Source organism: Neofelis nebulosa, chromosome 4 (genome assembly GCF_028018385.1).
Source record: "Neofelis nebulosa isolate mNeoNeb1 chromosome 4, mNeoNeb1.pri, whole genome shotgun sequence".
In the NCBI taxonomy this organism is placed as follows: domain Eukaryota; kingdom Metazoa; phylum Chordata; class Mammalia; order Carnivora; family Felidae; genus Neofelis; species Neofelis nebulosa.
In genome coordinates, this window is record NC_080785.1 from 162,479,738 (window position 1) to 162,499,513 (window position 19,776).

General features: G+C 54.1%; 1 protein-coding gene across 4 annotated transcripts in view; it reads left to right on the forward strand.

Moving 5' to 3' along the window:
* The window catches only part of DNMT1 (DNA methyltransferase 1), a 47,905-nt gene extending 31,244 nt beyond the window's left edge, over nt 1-16,661 (forward strand). For all 4 annotated transcript variants that reach the window (XM_058728084.1, XM_058728087.1, XM_058728085.1 and 1 more), the window contains exons 22-40: nt 2,159-2,256; nt 2,451-2,598; nt 3,633-3,748; nt 3,931-4,135; nt 4,216-4,349; nt 5,798-5,971; nt 7,441-7,662; nt 8,810-9,002; nt 9,939-10,023; nt 10,198-10,326; nt 10,474-10,756; nt 11,069-11,210; nt 12,407-12,573; nt 12,976-13,153; nt 13,852-14,047; nt 14,390-14,556; nt 14,815-14,931; nt 15,733-15,823; nt 16,304-16,661. In XM_058728084.1, coding sequence (XP_058584067.1) covers nt 2,159-2,256; nt 2,451-2,598; nt 3,633-3,748; nt 3,931-4,135; nt 4,216-4,349; nt 5,798-5,971; nt 7,441-7,662; nt 8,810-9,002; nt 9,939-10,023; nt 10,198-10,326; nt 10,474-10,756; nt 11,069-11,210; nt 12,407-12,573; nt 12,976-13,153; nt 13,852-14,047; nt 14,390-14,556; nt 14,815-14,931; nt 15,733-15,823; nt 16,304-16,338 — 2,880 coding nt within the window. In that variant the 3' untranslated portion in view covers nt 16,339-16,661. The remainder of the gene's footprint in view (nt 1-2,158; nt 2,257-2,450; nt 2,599-3,632; nt 3,749-3,930; nt 4,136-4,215; nt 4,350-5,797; nt 5,972-7,440; nt 7,663-8,809; nt 9,003-9,938; nt 10,024-10,197; nt 10,327-10,473; nt 10,757-11,068; nt 11,211-12,406; nt 12,574-12,975; nt 13,154-13,851; nt 14,048-14,389; nt 14,557-14,814; nt 14,932-15,732; nt 15,824-16,303) is intronic.
* Nucleotides 16,662-19,776: the final 3,115 nt, after the last annotated feature.

Below are 19,776 nucleotides of genomic sequence, written 5' to 3' on the forward strand. Positions count from 1 at the left end.
CCGCAGGCCTGCCTCGCCTTGTGGTGTAACTTTCCCAGGGCAGTGGGGACTCTGTCCAGGATGGATTGGAGGGCTTCTAAAAGCCCTCTCTTCCTGTGGAATTTTTTAGATTTACTTCACTCAGTATTAGGGGGATTAATTTCTCCAGTCACCTAGAGAAGAGATACTTCGGTATCCGCTACAGGCATATCTTGTCTCACTGCACTTTGCAGATACTGGGTTTTTCATTTTGTTTTCTATTTTTTTAAACAAACTGAAGGTCTGTGGCAACCCTGCATCGAGCAAGTCAATTGGTGCCATTTTTCCAACAGCATTTGCTCACTTTGAGACTCTCTATCACGTTTTAGTAATTCTTGGAATATTTCAAACTTACTTACTGTATTTATGGTGATGTGTGACCGGTGATTATAGCTTGCTGGAAGCTCAGATGATGGTTAGCATGCTTTTAGCAGTTTTTTTTCTTTTTTTAAGTAGGTTCCACGCCCAGCATGGAGCCAAACACAGGGCTTGAACTCATGACCCTGAGCTCAAGACCTGAGCCAATATCAAGAATCGGATGCTTGGGGCGCCTGGGTGGCGCAGTCGGTTAAGCGTCCAACTTCAGCCAGGTCACGATCTCGCGGTCCGTGAGTTCGAGCCCCGCGTCAGGCTCTGGGCTGATGGCTCGGAGCCTGGAGCCTGTTTCCGATTCTGTGTCTCCCTCTCTCTCTGCCCCTCCCCTGTTCATGCTCTGTCTCTGTCTGTCCCAAAAATAAATAAAAAACGTTGAAAAAAAAAAAATTAAAAAAAAAAAAAAAAGAATCGGATGCTTAACCAACTGAGCCACTCAGGCGCCCTATCAATAAAGAATTTTTTTTTTTTTAATTTTTTAAATATTTGTTTTTTTTTTTTTTTTTTTTTTTTTTAATTTATTTTTGGGACAGAGAGAGACAGAGCATGAACGGGGGAGGGGCAGAGAGAGAGGGAGACACAGAATCGGAAACAGGCTCCAGGCTCCGAGCCGTCAGCCCAGAGCCTGACGCGGGGCTCGAACTCACGGACCGCGAGATCGTGACCTGGCTGAAGTCGGACGCTTAACCGACTGCGCCACCCAGGCGCCCCTAAATATTTGTTTTTGAGAGAGAGATAGCGCGAGCAAGCGGGGGAGGAACAGAAAGAGAGGGAGACACAGAATCCCAAGCAGGCTCCAGGTTCTGAGCTGTCAGCACAGAGCCCGACGCGAGGCCCGAGCCCATGGACCACGAGATCATGACCCGAGCTGAAGTCAGATGCCCAACTGACTGAGCCACCCAGGCGCCCCAAGAATTTTTAAATTAAAAAATATACTTTTTTTTAGATTTCATGCTATGTAATGACACATTTAACAATTGAATAGACTATAGAATAAATATAACTTGTATATGTACTGGAAAGCCAAGAAATTAATTTGACTAGCTTTATTGGAACTGCACCTGTAATATCGGAAGTATACCTTATTTGACTGACTTTGGACAAAAACTGAAATGCAAAAATACCACAACTGCCTTCAGAACCTGTGTTCACACCGTCGGCTGGACTCTGTCTTTCCCTTTGTTTTATTAACAGGAATTCACATGTTCTCCCCATTCTTTTGGTTTTATTTTTTCACCTAGCACATGTACATGCACTGTCCAGAGCTTCCTGAACACACACAACTGGTGTTTGCCACTGTTACGTGTTGCTACAAGTAATCTGGTGGACGCATTCCGATTATCCCACAGTATTTCATTATATGAGTATTCCAGTTTCTTCCTCTGTTATAAATAATGCAGTGGCGACATCCTTGAATGAGGCTTCTTGGGATCGTCTCTACATAGAAGCAGAATTGCTGGGGTGTGGGTTTATGCTTAACTTTGGTCTGGAAAAGTCTCCAGAGCGGTAGTGCCCCCCCCCCCCCCCCCCCCCCCCGTGAGCATGGCGAGTTCTCAGTTCTCCACACTTGTCCCAACATGTGTCCTGCTTCTTAATTCTCACTAACCTGGAGGGTACGAATGGGATCTTGTTCTGAACTTCTTTTTCCCCTTTCCCTGATGAGGCCAAATACAATTTTTTAAATTGGTAATTCGCCCAAAACAAACAAAAAACTGGTTACCAATGGTTACTAATGGCCATTTCATTCCCTTCCTGAATACTTTTTTAGGTGTGTCAGCAGCCCGAATGTGGAAAGTGTAAAGCCTGTAAAGATATGGTTAAGTTTGGTGGTAGCGGACGGAGCAAACAGGCTTGCCAAGAGAGGAGGTAGGTTTGGCCGACGCCGCTCTCCTGGCAGAGGAACATGAGCTCTGTTCGGGGCAGGTGGGCTGAGACGTGCAGGGAAGGCAGCGCTCCCTCTTCTGGTGTTGTCGCCAGGCCTGTCCCCATTACCCAACTAAAACAGCCCCAGTAGGTTTTACTTACCCGAGGGGACTTGCCTATAACCACTGACTCTATAGGTGTCCCAATATGGCCATGAAGGAGGCCGATGACGATGAAGAAGTTGACGACAATATTCCAGAGATGCCGTCCCCCAAGAAAATGCATCAGGGGAAGAAAAAGAAACAGAACAAGAATCGGATCTCTTGGATTGGAGAAGCCGTCAAGGTAATCCTGGAGAAGACCTAGCCTCCTGCCGCACCTCTGAGCATCAAGTCACGCCTGGTGTTGAGCAGCCTGAGCCCCAAGCGGAGAAACCTGCTCATTTGCCTGTGAGGAGCAGGGCCAGCGAGAGGCCAGAAAATGTGTTTTTGCTTGTGTGCCCACAGACTCCTGTTTTCCTATCCTTCCAAAATGGGCCTTTGACGCTGTCCTAGGAGGGGTCAGGCTGGTTCCCCTTCAAAGCTTGTTTCGAAGAGAGCCTTCACTGCCCCATCCACCCCGGCCTGGCAGTGGGTGTTTTTGTGACACTCGCAGATGGCCTCCCTGCCGTCCTGTGACGGCCCATCTAAGGCACAACTCCTTTACCAAAGCCAGAGAGCGAGTAATCTCTCCGCGCTGCTTCCTTGATGTCTGGGAGCCAAAGATCTGGTCTGCAGCGTGAGGCCTGCCCCTGCCAGATGCTGCTGTAGGCCTGAATGGGGCTGAGCCCCTGTCCTGTGGGGCTGAGCCCCTCGTACAGGAGGACAGGCGTGTGTTCTGTCCAGTGAGTGGAGGACTGGAGGGAGGTGGGGACCTTGGAGGCTCCTGAGGAGGCAGCGCATCTGAGTTGAGACCCAGAAGGTTGGTGAGGAACCAGCCTCAGAGACCTGGGGGCCAGTCAGGGCAGAGGCCCTCAGGTGGAAACTAGCTTTCCTTGTGGGAGAAGTAGGTCCTTGTGGCTGACAGAGTTGGAGGCGGGATGTGGCATTAGGACCACTGGGAGGGGTTGGGACCGGCACTGTTCAGAATGAAATGTTGGAATCTGATTTGCTACTGACACTGAAGCGCGGGACTGACGAGGAGGGAACGTGTGTGCTCTTAGTTGCAGGTTTCCAGCCAAGGGAGCGAAGGTTTTCTGTAGCAGCCAGGGCAGTAGAGCTCAGGGCTTACCAAATTGTCAGGAATTAGGCTTTTATACAAAATAAGAGGAACAGGGGGGGGTCAAGCCTAGCATACACCTTTGAACCCATCCTCACCTGAAACGAAGCTCTCGTTTTCAGACTGATGGAAAGAAGAGTTACTTTAAGAAGGTGTGCATTGACTCAGAAACCCTGGAAGTGGGGGACTGCGTCTCTGTTATTCCAGATGACTCCTCCAAACCGCTGTATTTAGCCAGGTTTGTACCTTTTCCTTTGCTTGACCTCAGCACACACTTTCTCTTGAACACCTAGGAGATGCTTATGTGTGAATACAGCAGTGGCTCTTTGCCCTGGGCCAGACACACTGCAAACGCAAGTTCCCCTAAGTAGACTCGGTCCAGGTTTGCCAGTCGGGTTAGCAACTTTCTTCTGTCTCCAGAGTCACTGCGCTGTGGGAGGACAGCAGCAACGGGCAGATGTTTCATGCCCACTGGTTCTGCGCGGGGACAGACACAGTCCTCGGAGCCACGTCGGACCCCTTGGAGCTGTTCCTGGTAGACGAATGTGAGGACATGCAGCTTTCATACATTCACAGCAAGGTGAAGGTCGTCTATAAAGCTCCGTCAGAGAACTGGGCCATGGAGGTGAGTGCCCGGCGCCCCTTGGCGTGCCCTTCCCCTCCTTGTGTGGGCTCCTGGCTGACACCGGGTCCTTGTCCTCAAAGGGAGGCATGGATCCTGAGCCTCTGATGGCGGAGGACGATGGAAAGACCTACTTCTACCAGCTGTGGTATGATCAGGACTACGCGAGGTTCGAGTCCCCTCCGAAAACCCAGCCAACGGAGGACAACAAGTACAAGTGAGTGCTGGGCCCGGGCCCCGGGCCCCGGGCCCCCTCTGTGGGGCCGCCTCTGTGGTGCTCCAGGGCCGTGTGCTTATCTGTGCATCACTCTGGCCTTTCACGTACTTCTCTCTGGTGGGGTTTCTTTCCCCTGCTAATCAGAGACCAGCCTGACTTGGTTGCAGTTGCTTTAAGTGTGTGGACAGCTTGGGCACGGAGTTGCCTTTATGAGAAGTTCTCGTAGCCAGGAGCAGTATGCAGCTTTCTGTCTTCAGCCTCTTTGTGTGTAGCTCAGCGTTTCTGCTACGTATCTTGCATGTTTCCTTCTGTTTTTTAGATATTTTCTTTCATGAGTGGTATCTTTGATTCCATGTCATTCTAGCTGATGAGTGACTGCTTTTAGGGAGGCTTGGTTGTTTTTGTCTTTAAAAAAAAAAAAATGTTTATTTTGAGAGAGAGCAAGTGGGTCAAGGGCAGAGAGAGCGAATCCTAGGCAGGTTCCATGTTGTCAGTGCAGAGCCTGACACAGGGCTCGATTCCATGAATTAGGAGACCATGACCTGAGCCAATATCAAGAGTCAACCCCCACAGGGGTGCCTGGGTGGCTCAGTCGGTTAAACGTCCGACTTCGGCTCAGGTCATGATCTCACAGTTGGTGAGTCCCAGCCCTGCGTCGGGCTCTGTGCTGAGAGCTCAGAGCCTGGAGCCTGTTTCAGATTCTGTGTCTCCCTCTCTCTCTGCTCCTACCCCACTCACATTCTCTCTCTCTCTCTGTCTCTCTGTCTCTCTCTCAAAAATAAATAAATGTTAAGGGGAAAAAAAGGCAAACTCCCAACCAACCAAGCTCCCCAGGTGACCCAGGAGGCTTGCTTTTTTAAATTCTTTTTCAATGTTTAGTGCCCTGTGCCTTCCTTTGTAACCCCTGTACCTCACTTGTTCAAACTAAAGTCGCATTGGCACCTCTGGAGCAGCAGTTCGGCCGATGGGGTGGGGCTGGGAGGGCTGGCTTACGTGCCCCCAGTGTTTCTCCAGTCAGTCTGGTGCTGCCTCTTGATTTGATCTCTAGTGAAGGCCATTTCTAGCTCTCCTTTAAGGACTTACTAATCAGAAATGTTGAATTTTACCAATTAGCTTTTCAGCCTTTAGAGGCAACAGTAGGAAACTCCTCTGATATCGAGCTGTGACCGGACCACTCTCTGCATTCTTGCTTGTGGCATATTCTTTTCCTTATTCTGCCTTCTGTTTGTCTTAGGGTTTTCACATCAAATTCTCAAAAGTGGAATCAGCTTGGCATTTTCTTGTGTTTCATCTCTGGTCTTTGGTCCCAAATAAGTGTTTTCAGAGTGTGAACACAGACTGCAGGAAAGCTGGTTTCTTCAAGTGTCTGCAGACATTCTCTACTGGTCACCAGAAGCTCCGGGTGAAGCCAGCTCAGGGCCCCTTGTTTCTGTTCTTCGCTCCTTCAGGTTCTGTGTAAGCTGTGCCCGTCTGGCTGAAATGAGGCAAAAAGAGATTCCCAGGGTCATGGAACAGCTTGAGGACCTGGACAGCCGGGTTCTCTACGGCTCGGCCACTAAGAACGGCATCCAGTATCGCGTCGGGGATGGCGTATACCTGCTGCCCGAGGCCTTCACTTTCAAGTGAGTGCCCCTTTGGCCCAGGTCAGGGCCATGAGCGCTGGGCCAGTGCAGGGTTGGCTCTGTGGTCTGTCCCCCTCCCTGTACCCCCAGGACTAGCCGCTGCCTGGACTGTTGCCTTAGTATCTGTGGTGATCAGCAGTATCCCGCCCTCCGTGGTAGAGTGACTATCGTAAGTCTGAAAGAAGTCAGAGTGTGTGCTGGCCAAGCATAAGTGTCTGTGGTGGGGGCCTGGCCCCGCCCAGCCCTGAGGCTTTGGGGCAGAGACCATCTCCTGTTGTTCTGGTCTGTCACGTGGGAGGAGTATTTCACCTGCCAGGCTCTTGGGATGAAGTGTGTTAAAGGGCCTAAAGGAAAGATTGAATGAACGTGAGTTGTAATCCCATTTGCCAAGAAGTATCAAGATCTCTTTGTGTATCAGAGGATTGGGGCTCTTCAGGGAGAAATCGGCCGAGTTTCCACACTCGATCCAGTCTTTGTTCTCAGAACTAGCACGTGGTTGAATTCCAACCAACATTTTCAGAACTTCTCAGTTTCCCAACTTGCAGTTCCTAAAGTCCCAGTTCCCAACCTCAGTTCAGTCATTACGAATTACAGAGCACGGAGGTCAGGGTCTTCTCAGCCTGTGCAGCTGGTGTGAGTACCCGCTTTAGCCCCGGCTGTCCTCGGTGTGGAGGGGAGGACGCCCGTAGTGCTGTCTGCCCAGGTGCTCCCTGCACAGAAGACGTGTCCACACAGGTGCTCACAGGTACCTTCGGAGCCCAGTGGACTAAGGAGGCCTGGTGGGAAAACATGGCAGCTGCTTTCCTGAACAGCAGCCTTCAAGCCTGCAGCCGAATCCGATGACCGGTTTTACCCCCGTAGTCAGGCCAGGTTCAACTTGCCCAGACTGTGAGTCTCCACCCACGCCCTTTCAGCATTCCCTCTAGGTCAGCACCCCAGTCGGGAGAGCCTAGGTCATGCTTGGTGACCCACAGCCCCACAGCTGTGGAAGTTGCCTCCCTGCCTGGACTGCGTGTCCCTCGTGGTTCAGCAGGGCACTTGGCCTGTTGGGTCACTCGGGGGCTTGGGCTGGTGGGAGCACTGGCTCCTCGGGGCTGCCGGTCTGAGCCGAGGGAGAGCGTACTGGAGGCAGCTCAGCATTCCTGCCAGCACCGCTGTGTGTCCTTTCTCGCACTCGCTGGGCAGAACGAGGCACATGCCGGGAAGTGCCGTCCTGTCCCGCGGCTGGGAGCTGGGAGCTGGGCCTATTCAAACAGCATCAGCAGCTACCGTAGCCAGCGGTACACAGATGGAGAAACCCGCTTTAAACTGGATGAGGTTTCATCTTTCTCTGTAAATCTCCAGGCGCTTAGCTGCACTGGTTTAGAAGGTGTCTGGATTTAAGTAGTAGTGTTACTGGCCAGTCACACTGAGGTGATTCCTTTTTATGGCTTTGTATTCAGTTATGCGTAACACTGGCTTCTCTGCAGCATCAAGCTGTCCAGTCCCGTGAAGCGCCCGCGGAAGGAGCCTGTGGATGAAGACCTCTACCCAGAACACTACCGGAAATACTCCGATTACATCAAAGGCAGCAACCTGGATGCCCCCGAGCCGTATCGAATTGGCCGAATCAAAGAAATCTTCTGTATCAAGAAGAGCAATGGCAGGCCCAATGAGACCGACATCAAAATCAGAATCAACAAGTTCTACAGGTCAGTGAAGGCCTCTGCTCTTCCAGGATGGCGGCAGACTTCTAGAAGTCTGAAATGGGGTTGTAACAGCACACACGGTGGTATTTTAAGACTTCGGTAGAGGTAGCTGTTTTTCTAAGTGTTTCTAATTATCTGGTGGGTGCTGACAGGGACTAGAATTGTAATTATATTTCATAGCTTTGCTTTAGACCTTTGTTTTAGAGCCGCAGAGTTGTCTCCCCCAAAGAAATCCTTAAGCAGAAGTCAAGAGTATGACAAGATCGTGGGGCACCTGGGTGGCTCAGTCGGTCGAGCGACCGACTTCGGCTCAAGCCGTGATCTCATGGTTTGTGGGTTCGAGCCCCGCGTCGGGCTCTGTGCTGACAGCTCAGAGCCTGGAGCCTGCTTCGGATTCTGTGTCTGTCTCCCTCTCTGCCCCTCCCCCACTCATGCTCTGTCTCAGAAATAAACATTTAAAAAAAAAAAAAAAAAAAAAAGAGTATGACAAAATCAGGAGTGGGACGTCCTGGGCTCTGCCTAAGACACCCTCAGAGAATCTCAAGTTCTGTTTACGATTGTCTGAGTTGTGTCCCCTCCCCCCCGGTTCCCCCCATTCTCTCTTCCTGTTCTTCCTAGGTGCCTCTTCCTGTTTCTGGGCTTTCTCTCTGTCTACACTTTTCCTAAGGTCTTGGCTTCACTCTTTTTTTGGGCACCCTAGGAACTCATACTGATCAGGAGCTAACTGATAGAGATGGGTATAAGGTTGCTTCACTTCTTAACTAATATACGTGAAAGATTATTACAGTCTCTGCAACAGTCATTTGTGTCTACAGAAAAGAAACCAGGCTGGCTAGTGTAGGCAAGAGGAGGAAGGTCTAGATCCTTACTGGGCAGCAGGCGGCGGCTGCTCTGGACGCAGGGCGGGGCTGTTTGCACCGCAGTCGTGGGTGTGAAGAGCAAGCAGACAAGCAGACCAGCCGCTGAGTTCGTGGCAAGGAGGCCCACTCTGGTGGCGGTGCCGGCTAAGGGGGGGTAGTAACTGATCCCCTTAACTGGGGGGTTGTGGTCTTTACCCATGGGTTTTCTGAGCACCCCCAGAAATGGGGGGCCGTTTAATTGTCCCGTTCGCAATAAAGGAGATTGTTAACAAAGAGTCTTCCACGCTCAGGCCAGAGAACACCCACAAGTCTACGCCGGCGAGTTACCACGCGGACATCAACCTGCTTTACTGGAGTGACGAGGAGGTGGTGGTGGACTTCAAGGCCGTGCAGGGCCGCTGTACCGTGGAGTACGGGGAGGACCTGCCAGGCGGCCTCCAGGACTTCTCTGCGGGTGGCCCAGACCGCTTCTACTTCCTCGAGGTGGGACTCCGGGCTTATCGCAGGGAGAGGCTTCAGGTCACAGTCACAGCCCCTACGAAAGCAGTTGACTTACCCAGAGTATGAATCAGTGGCATTCAGATTCCTCTGGAACGTGACACTTGCCTTTAAAAGAACGGAGGGGTGCCTTGGTGGCTCTGTCAACTGAGCGTCCAACTCGGGTCATGATCCCAGGGTTGTGGGATCAAGCCCGCGCGTTAGGCTCAGCACTGAGCACGGAGCCTACTTTCCCTCTGCCCCTCTCCCCTGCTTGTGGGCGTGCACACACTCTCTCTGTAAAATAAGAAGACTCTATAACGCAGAACATAAACATGGGAGCATCCTTCTGCTTCTGCGGTTTATTTGGAGACTATTTAGGTGGCCTCCACCAGCCCTACTGATTCTTTTAGGGTGAGTTAGGGAAAGGTGCCCCTTTCCCTGGCGGACTCAGCCCTGCCCCAGGCAGTCCCAGTCCCTTCACCCAGGCATCTGCGGCCAGGTGAGGTCTATACACTGGGGCAGTGGCCGTGGTGATGGAGAAAGGATCCAGGAGTCTGTCGATTTAAGCTGATCACTTTTAAATTGTTTGAGCGTGGCTTTTCTGTGTTACGTTCTCTGAAGTTGGTACATGCCTGGGTTTCCCCGGGTTCCACTGTGGATGGCCTAATATATCACTTTTTCCAGTTTTTAGAATGAGTAGTCCAGGGCTTTGAACAGCAGGAATTCTAATGTTGGGCACATAAAATACTTACATTCTAGAACTTTTTTTCCCTGTTGCCAGTGTAATAAAATCGGAGTATTTTCACTGATGGCTAATTGCTTGTGGCCAAATTTAGGGAGAAATCAAGTGGATCTTCAGCAGGTTAATTTAAATTGTCCTTGTTAGAGAAGAGACTGGTGTGTTTCTCTCCCAGACTATTGTCGTTCTTTCCTTCTCAGGCCTATAATGCCAAGAACAAAAGCTTTGAAGATCCTCCTAACCATGCCCGTAGCCCTGGAAATAAAGGGAAGGGGAAGGGGAAAGGTAAGTTGTTATCCACAGGGTTCTTTTCAAGTCTGCCTTACGTAACTCAGGCTACTGATGAGTCATTTGGTATGAAAATGCCTCTGATGTTACCTCATTCTTTGCTGTTAATTCAGAATGAGGGTTTAGGGACAGCAGGTTAGGGCTCAGACTTGACTTTTGGCCTGTCTCCAGGGAAGGGCAAGGCAAAGTCTCAAACGTGCGAGCCAAGTGAACCAGAGACGGAAATTCAGCTGCCCAAGCTGCGGACCCTGGACGTGTTTTCTGGCTGTGGAGGGTTGTCGGAAGGATTCCACCAAGCAGGTAAATGCCATGGGGTTTTCTCTGCAGAGCTAGTAAAACCGGATCAGGCAGGTTCTACCTGGAAGGCCTTTCTGGCTCTGGTCCCGGTTCTGCCTTGAGCGTGATTCGAGGGGGTGCTTAGCACATATCTGTCCTCGTATCTACCAGGCATCTCGGAAACACTGTGGGCCATTGAGATGTGGGACCCTGCGGCCCAGGCGTTCCGGCTGAACAATCCCGGGTCCACGGTGTTCACGGAGGACTGCAACGTGCTGCTGAAGCTGGTCATGGCCGGGGAGGCCACCAACTCCCGCGGTCAGAAGCTGCCTCAGAAGGGAGATGTGGAGATGCTGTGCGGTGGGCCGCCTTGCCAAGGGTTTAGCGGCATGAACCGCTTCAACTCTCGCACCTACTCCAAGTTCAAGAACTCCTTGGTGGTTTCCTTTCTCAGGTAAACAGAGTAGCAGCCCCTGTGCTCAGGACTGCCTGGCGGTGATTAGACTGCCAGCCCTGGGGTGTGCCGGGGGTAGCAGCAGCTGGCTTAGCCGCTGTACCTGCTGAAGGCCACGTGTGGAGGGGAGGCGCCCGGCCTTTGCTTCCAGGGCATTCGCAGCTGGCTTCTCGCCAGGGAGACGGAGAGTCAGCAGGTGCAGCTTCCCAGCAAGCAGATATCAAGGATTTGGGTGTAGCTTCGGGTAGAGTAGGTCTTTCTCTTCACTTGGTGCGTGCGGATGACCCTCGTAGTCTCTCCCACCTCCCACAGCTACTGTGACTACTACCGGCCCCGCTACTTCCTCTTGGAGAACGTCCGGAATTTCGTTTCCTTCAAACGCTCCATGGTCCTGAAGCTCACTCTCCGCTGCCTTGTCCGTATGGGCTATCAGTGCACCTTCGGCGTGTTGCAGGTAGGCTCTCTTGGGGAAGGGGGCAAAGGTGGGCTGACAGGTGTGTACAGGAGGGGGGCTCAGTGGTTCCTGCACCGCAGCAGATGGTCTCTACCTGAAGGTAGAGTTGAAAAGGACGGGCGTGCAGTGCCGTGAGCTGTGGGGGTGCCGGTGCGGGTGGGGGGAGACGGCAGGTGGGCCCGCACGCCCCGCCGTGAAGCTCGCGGCGTCTGGGTCTGGGGAGCACGGAGCTCGTGTGCCAGTAAGGCCACCTGCCTCTTCTCAAGAGTCACATCCTCGTGCCTGAGGACGGGCCATGTGTTTCCAGCCCCTTCCTCTTGAGAGGCCAGGGTGGTGGCCAGCTGTGGAACTCTAGTAGCAATTTGATCCCTGCGGTGGGGGGCGGGTGAAGCAGGAATGGCAGAAGGAGGCACAGACTAAACCGTCGCGGGTTAACGGTTCTCTCCTGGGTGACTGTACACGTGTACAAACCTCAGGAGAAGGTGGGAGACCGCCCTCCAGGAGCTACTGGCAGCTTTGTCTGCGAGGACGGAGATCTGGGGTGACCAGAGGGAACTAGGCTTGACCTGAAAAGCAGCTACCGTGTACGTGCCTGTTCAGTAATTAACAGCGTAACTAGAGCTGAGACGACGCTCTGACACGAAGCCTGGCTGGAAGGCAGTGAGGGAGCGTCTGCCCCCTACCCGGTCCAGCCTCCCTGGGTCTGGGGCTCACCAGCCAAGCCTTGTTGGCAGCCCTGGCAGCCAAGCCCTGTTGGCAGTGACCGTCTACTGCTAGGTAGGCGGCAGGGCTCCGTGGCCTCTCTGCTCCCTCTTGTCTCCCGAGTGCTGAGACCACAGGGTCCCTCGCAGGGCTCTCGAAAGAGCCGGCTGGAATTGCCAGCAGGGCTTACTCCATCTTCTCCAGAGGCTTGTGGCCCTCACGTGGGATCTTTTGTCCCTCTTACTCGTTAAGAGTAATCCTGCCGAGGGGCGTCTGGGTGGCTCAGTTGGTTGAGCGTCCAGCGTCGGCTCAGGTCACGGTCTCACAGTTCATGAGTTCAAACCCCGCGTCGGGCTCTCTGCTGTCAGCCTGGAGCCTGCTTCGGGTCCACGTCCCCTTCTCTCTCTGCCCCTCCCCCCCAGAAATCAACATTAAAAAGTAAATCTGCAGACTTAACTAGGGGCTTGACTGTGCGTGTCTGGTCCTTTCCACAGGCTGGTCAGTATGGCGTGGCCCAGACCCGGAGGCGGGCCATCATCCTGGCTGCAGCCCCCGGAGAGAAGCTTCCCCTGTTCCCAGAGCCACTGCACGTGTTCGCACCCCGGGCCTGCCAGCTGAGCGTCGTGGTGGACGACAAGAAGTTTGTCAGCAACATAACCAGGTAGGAGCCCCGCTCGCCGCACCTTGTCACGGTGCTTGTTACCCGGGAGGCGTGTTGGTGGCGGGTCTGTCGGGAGACCTGAACGGCGGAGAACGTGTTGGCGCGGACGGTGCAGCGCTTGGCCTGCCACACGAGTGCTTCTGACCTCTGAGCGAGCCGCACGCGGGCCGTGGCTGGACCTGGCTGTAGTCGAGAGCAGGGCCCACACCTCAGGGCCATCCCTGCATAGACCGGCTCTGAGAAGAACGCCGCCCGTGTGGCCTCGGGTGGCCCTTTGACCTGGGAGCTAGGTTGCCCCCCTGGAGAGGGCGGCATCGGCCGTCGGGGCGTGGCACCTGTAATGTGCGGGACAGCAGCCTCCTGGGTCCCCAGAGGTGTCAGCTGCGTGCTGTGCTCTCGCAGGTTGAGCTCGGGCCCGTTCCGAACCATCACCGTGCGGGACACGATGTCCGACCTCCCCGAGGTCCGGAACGGAGCTTCGGCGCTGGAGATCTTGTACAACGGGGAGCCTCAGTCCTGGTTCCAGAGGCAGCTCCGGGGCTCACAGTACCAGCCCATCCTCAGGGATCACATCTGTAAGGTAATGGCGCCCTGCCGGCAGCGTCGGTGTGGTCGGGCCGGTGGCCTCGTGAGCAAGAACGTGTGGTTGGAGCCCAGCCAGGGCTGGGGGTGGGAAGCGGGACCTGATCCAGGCCCCGTCCAGCTCCTACTCTGCCCGTGGCCCTGAGCCCAGACCTCCTCCTCCTCCTCCTCCTTCTCCTGCTTCTCTTCTTGCCACCGCTGTCTGTGCCCCCCCCCCCCCCCCCCGCAGCAGCCGCAGCAGCACAGTCACGAGGAGCATCCGCTCCTCCCGGAATCGGTGTCTGGTCCCCGCTGCCTCTGACTCCCCTCGTCTCTTGCCAACCCTGCTCTCTGTGTGTTCTCCCAGATACGGCAAACCCGCTCTTCCCCATCCGGTTCTCCTCTCATCCTGCGGGGCTCAGCCCACACGTCTCCCCCTCCTCCGAGAAGTCCTATCGGCTTGCCCCAAGCTGTCCTCTCACCCATTTCCCCCCATTCTCTGCCACGTCCGTGCTTGGTTATCTTCAAGGCACGTGCAGTCTGCAGGTCGTTGGGTTGGGCTGCTCTTGGTCTCCCCCGATGGGATACGAGCCCCTCCTTGGTGATTCCTGGTCACCGTGCTGTTTCCGGTTCCTGGGATGGTGGCGCCCAGCCTACCGTGGGTGCTTAGACACTCCATGAATGATGTGACGGCCGGGGCCTGCTGTGACTTTTCAGGACATGAGCGCGCTGGTGGCCGCCCGCATGCGGCACATCCCTCTGGCCCCGGGCTCAGACTGGCGCGACCTGCCGAACATCGAGGTGCGGCTGTCCGATGGCACCATGGCCAGGAAGCTGCGATACACGTACCATGACAAGAAGAACGGCTGCAGCAGCACCGGGGCCCTCCGTGGGGTCTGCTCCTGTGTGGAAGGTGGGGGCCCTGCTGTGCCGCGGCCGGGGGTGGGGGTGCTTCCCGGCCCCAGCCCCCTGGATCCTGATCCCCCGCAGCCCCCCCCCAGCCCCAGCCCCCTGGATCCTGATCCCCTGCAGTGGTCCAGGGGGCTTGGAAGGAGCACTGTTGCCTGGGGTCTCCTAGCGGGAGGTACTGGGGGCTGCCACTCGCTGACCTGAGGACCTGGGCGGGGCGCGGACGTCCTGGCTTTAAATAGCTGCTGAGAGCATTTAAGTGATAAGAGCTTTGGGGACAGGGATTGTCGGCTGCTCAGTCCCTCCCATTCTGTAACCACAGTCTCATGGCAGCCCTCTCTTCCAGCGGGCAAAGCCTGTGACTCCGCGGCTAGACAGTTCAACACCCTCATCCCCTGGTGCCTGCCCCACACCGGGAACAGGCACAACCACTGGGCCGGCCTCTATGGACGGCTCGAGTGGGATGGCTTCTTCAGCACGACCGTCACCAACCCCGAGCCCATGGGCAAGCAGGTGGGTCTGCGGGCCGCGGTGGTGTCAGGGAGGGGACGGAGGCAGGGGCTCACGGTGGGGGTGGCCCCTGGGGAGCCTGCACTCCTCACCCACACCCTTCCCCCCTCCCCCCGCCCCCCAGCCTCTGCTGATGGAGACCGGCTTGGCCATTGAGGCCTGAGGCTGCAGTTCTTCTCCATGTTCAGCTTCCCTCCTCCTGCCCCGAATGGCGGGCGGGCCCAGTCCCGTTCCCCTTCCCACCTCCCCTCTCCCTTCCAGGGCCGCGTTCTCCACCCTGAGCAGCACCGCGTCGTGAGCGTGCGGGAGTGCGCCCGCTCCCAGGGCTTCCCGGACACCTACCGGCTGTTCGGCAACATCCTGGACAAGCACCGGCAGGTCAGCCGAGGGGAGCAGGGCCGGCTCTTCCTCTGTCCCTGTGTGAGGCGTCACTGAGCCCCTCCTCAAAGCGGCCCCGACGGGAGAGAGACCCCTCTGTCTGACCCAGGGTGCAGGTGTTCCGGGGGAAAGCAGGGCTCACGGGGTCACGTCTGAGGGGACACGGAGCCCCCGGAGTTTGTTGGCTGATTGGCCTCAGTATTGCCAGGAAGGGGGCGCCCGGAACGAGAGAGCCTGTCACTGGGACCCAGAGTGCTCGCGGGTCAGGCTGTGGTTAATTAAGCACATTGGTTGTCACTTCACAGCTCTGAGGCAGGTTTAGCCCAAAGGAAAGTTCCAGGGCACTGAACTTGAGTGAAGGAGCAGACAAAATGGGCTCAGGGTGGGAACGAACCCACAGTTCCTCACTGATACTCAGGGTGTTAAGTTTACTATTTCTTAATTACATGTATTTCCATCTAAGGAATGCCTGTTCATGGCTTACAAAGCAATAGTACCCCGGGGGTTCTAGCAACACCCCTCCCTTCCTGTTCTCTGGAAAGAACCCCTCTTGGCTGAAAGTGAAGCATGGTGACCTCCATGTCGATCTGAGTTTTTCTGAAGCCCGTTAAAGGTCCCTTTTCTGTGGGTGGGCCTGGACACGGGGTTCAGGGTGGGGAGTGGGCCGGTTGGAGGGTCCCTGAGCCGTCATGGTGGAACCGGCTCCGGAGGCCCACGTGAGCGAGGCTCACGTCATTGAGAAAAGGCTGCCACTGACCCCGGCCGTGCCAAGCCACGCACCGCCCTCCTTCCCTCCTTCAGGTGGGGAACGCTGTGCCGCCGCCTCTGGCCAAAGCCATTGGCTTGGAGATCAAGCGCTGTATGTTGGCCAAAGCTCGAGAGAGTGCCTCAGGTACGGTGGGAGCTGCTGGCGTGCAGGTCGGGGCCCGGGGCCCTTTCCTCAGGCTGCGCAGCCTGGCTCAGATGCCAACCCAGGCTGGGAACGTAGGGAACCCCTGGGAGCAGGGCGCGGTCTCCCTCTGTTCACTCAGAGCTGCTGCACGTCTCACTTGGAGGGCCATTAACATCGACACCTGGCTGCTAGCCTAGTTCTTGATTTTTCTCTTTTTTTTAAGTATGTTTCTTTTGAGAGAGACAGGGAGGGGGGAGGGGGAGAGAGAAGTGTAAGCAGGGCCTGTGCTGTCAGCACAGGGCCCGACATGGGCTCGAACCCACGAACCGTGAGACCATGACCTGAGCCGAAATCGAGAGTTGGATGCTTAATCGACTGAGCCACCCAGGGGCCCCTAGTTCTGTTTGTTACACTTGCCTGTTGCGTCGTTCAGGGTTGTGCGTGTGCTCTGTGACGACTTTGCCTTTTATTTCTCTTCAGTGAAAATCAAGGAGGAGGAAGCTACCAAGGACTAGTTTTGCCTTCCCGTCACCCTTGTTTCTGGCACCAGGGATCCCCAACATGCACTGAGGTTGTATTTTTAACATGTCAAAATCTGTCAGTTCAAATGTGTTGTACACGGTGTTTGTGGCCTTGGCTGACGTGAAGCTGTTCTGTGAGGTTTGCTTATCAACTAATGACTTAGTGATCAAACTGTGCCGTACTTTGTGCATTCTGGATTTTAAAAGTTTTTTATTATGCGTTATATCAAATCTACCACTGTATGAGTGGGAATTAAGACTTTATGTAGTTTTTATATGTTGTAATATTTCTTCAAATAAATCTCTCCTGTAAATCACCCTGGCTGGTGACTTGTCATTTACGAAGGGCCTCTGTCTGCCTCTTGGCTGAGCCCGGATGAGAATGGGCTCTCAGAGAGCTGCAGGTGATCCCATAGACGTGTTTGTCCGAAGTTAGATCATTCTGCATGTGCTGTGCCTGTGTTTGGGGCTGAGGGTTAACTTGTTTCAGTTCTGGCTGAGACCCAAGTGAATCTCGCTTAGTGTGGCTTCCAGGAGAGCCTTTTAAAGGAACAGTCTTAGTTGGCCTTCCCCATTGTAGCCCTTCTGTGCTCTAGAATGGACTGTGATGCCTGGTGGTGCAGCAGCCATCTGTGACCATGAGCGTGGAGGCCCGTGTAGTGGGTGAGGGGGGAAGAAGAGAGGAGTCCCTCGGAGCCCTGGCCTGGTCCCCCCAGACAGACCCTTTATTTAAGAGTCTGTTAGGTAGGCTTGTTCCATCCTTTCAGCCTAATTCAATCCTACTGAATTCTAAATTTTTTTGTGTGTAATGTTTGTTTATTTTAGAGGCAGAGAAAGCACAAGCGGGGGAGGGGCAGAGAGAGCCGGAGACAGAATCCGAATCAGGCTGCAGGCTCTGAGCTGTCAGCACAGAGCCCGACGTGGGGCTTGAACCCATGAACCAAGAGATCATGGCCTGAGCCAAAGTCGGAAGCTCAACCGACTGAGCCATCCAGGCACTCCGCCCCCCCCCCCCCTTTTTTTTTTTCTTCAATCCTACTAAATTCTAAAACCATCAAACCTCTTTGGTTTGTCTTTGGGAAAGGACTTCCTGTAAAATGCCAACAAAGCAGAAGCAGACAAAGAAGTGTCAGTCACCAGCACACGACTGGGTCAAACTTTGGACTTGGCACATGTAAAAGCCTAGTGGGTACTCTTATAGCGGCTGCATGAGGTGTACAGACTTCTGGGGAAAACTTATCTTAAGGACAAGCCTGCCTTTCGAAGTATAGGGTCGGCCCTGATTATTCAGATATTCTTTTATGTCCCTCAACGTTTCAAAATTTCAAAGTCTTCATCTAGATACTGCCTTTTTTTGGGGTGGGGGGAAGCGAGAGCACACGGGTGGTCGGGAGGGAGAGAGAATCGTAAGCTGGCTCCCCACGCCCAGCGCCGAGCCGGACACGGGGCTCCATCCCACAACCCTGGGAAGGTGACCTGAGCCAAAATCGAGAGTCAGGGGCTCAACTGACTGAGCCACCCAGTCACTCTAGGTACTGCGTATTTCTTTAAAAAAAATTTTTTTTGTAATGTTAATTTATTTTTGAGACAGAGACAGAGCATGAGCAGGGGAGGGGCAGAGAGAGGGAAACACAGACTCCAAAGCAGGCTCCAGGCTCTGAGCCATCAGCACAGAGCCCAGTGCGGGGCTCGAACTCACAAGCCGTGAGATCATGACCTGAGCTGAAGTCGGAGGCTCAACCGACTGAACCACCCAGGCATCCCATGTACTACAGATTTCTTAACTGGATTCCTAGGTATTTAATCCTTTCATTCCTACCGTAAATGGGATTTCTTTTTTGTTTTCTGGTGGGAGGCAGGAAAGAGGCTCCTTTCTTCAGCAGTGGCTCTTCGCTTCTACAGAAAGATTGACTCGTATTGATTATTGACTTTGTGTACTAGGTGGTTTTGTTTCGTTTTACCTAGCCAACCTGAATTCCCTTATTTTCGTGATTTTTTTTCCAGTTGGAGTCTGTGTTTCGGGTATGCAACACACTAACCAAGAACGTGAGGATTCGCTTTAGCGTAAGTGGTAGAAGCTGTTTTCCGCTGTGGCTCAGCCATTAGGTCTCAGCTGGGCAGCGGGCTGTCCCTCGAGGGGTGGCCCAGGGGAGTGACTGCCTTTTGAGGCACACCTGCCTCCGTGTACCCCGAGAGCACTAGCCTGAGCCAGGCCGTGGACCAAGGGGGCGCTGCTGTGCTGGTGTGGGGCAGAGGGAGGGGACGTGGCTTCCAGCAGCTTCCGCCGCCCTGGCTGCCTGGCAGAGAATGTTCTTCCTTCTGTCAGAGTTTGGTTCAGCCTTTTCCTGGGAAGGAAACCCTAGTGGAATTGGGGACGTGACACGAATAGTGATTGTAGTAGATTGCGGTACATTTGATCAATGAAATCCCCTGATGGCTCAAAGCCTCGTGACCATTTGAGGTGACTTATTAAACACAATGGCTGCACTTCGAGATCATTCAGACGGGGACCCAGGCCTTCCTTGTGGCACGAACTCTATTTAGTACGCAGGTGGAGCCCACCGGCGAGGAGAAAGCTCTGTCTGCAATAGAATGGCAGTTAGTAGATGCAGGTGAGAGAATGGATTTCGACGATCCTTTTGTGGCCTCTGATCTAGTGGACTCAGTCAAGAGTCATGGCTGGGCTTGGGGGTCTTCTTCCTGTGACTGAACCTTGCTTTGTTCCCCTCTGGATTTCATTAAGGTGTGTAGATCTTACAAGCGCAGCTGAATTACTTTTTTTTTTTTTTTTAACGTTTATTTATTATTTTTGAGACAGAGAGCGACAGAGCATGAGCAGGGGAGGGGCAGAGAGAGAGGGAGACACAGAATCCGAAACGGGCTCCAGGCTCCGAGCCGTCAGCACGGAGCCCGACGCGGGGCTCGAACCCGCGAACAGCGAGATCGTGACCTGAGCCGAAGTCGGGTGCTTCACCGACTGAGCCACCCAGGCGCCCCCTCAGCTGAATTACTTTTTACGCGTGTGCCTGCCCGTGTCATCACCCCTGCTCAGGTGGACGTGTTAGAAACTCTCATCATGGGGTGCCTGGGTGGCGCAGTCGGTTAAGCGTCCCGACTTCAGCTCAGGTCACTATCTCGCGGTCCGTGAGTTCGAGCCCCGCATCAGGCTCTGGGCTGATGGCTCGGAGCCTGTTTCAGATTCTGTGTCTCCCTCTCTCTCTGCCCCTCCCCCGTTCATGCTCTGTCTCTCTCTGTCCCAAAAATAAATAAAAAACGTTGAAAAAAAAAAATTAAAAAAAAAAAAAAAAAGAAACTCTCATCACCCTGGGAGGATGCCTGGCACCCCTCCCTCCACCCTCAGAGAGCCTCTCAGTTCTGACTTCAGGTGGTGGTTTGAGGATTTCACACAAGTGCTATCGCGTGGCGCCACTT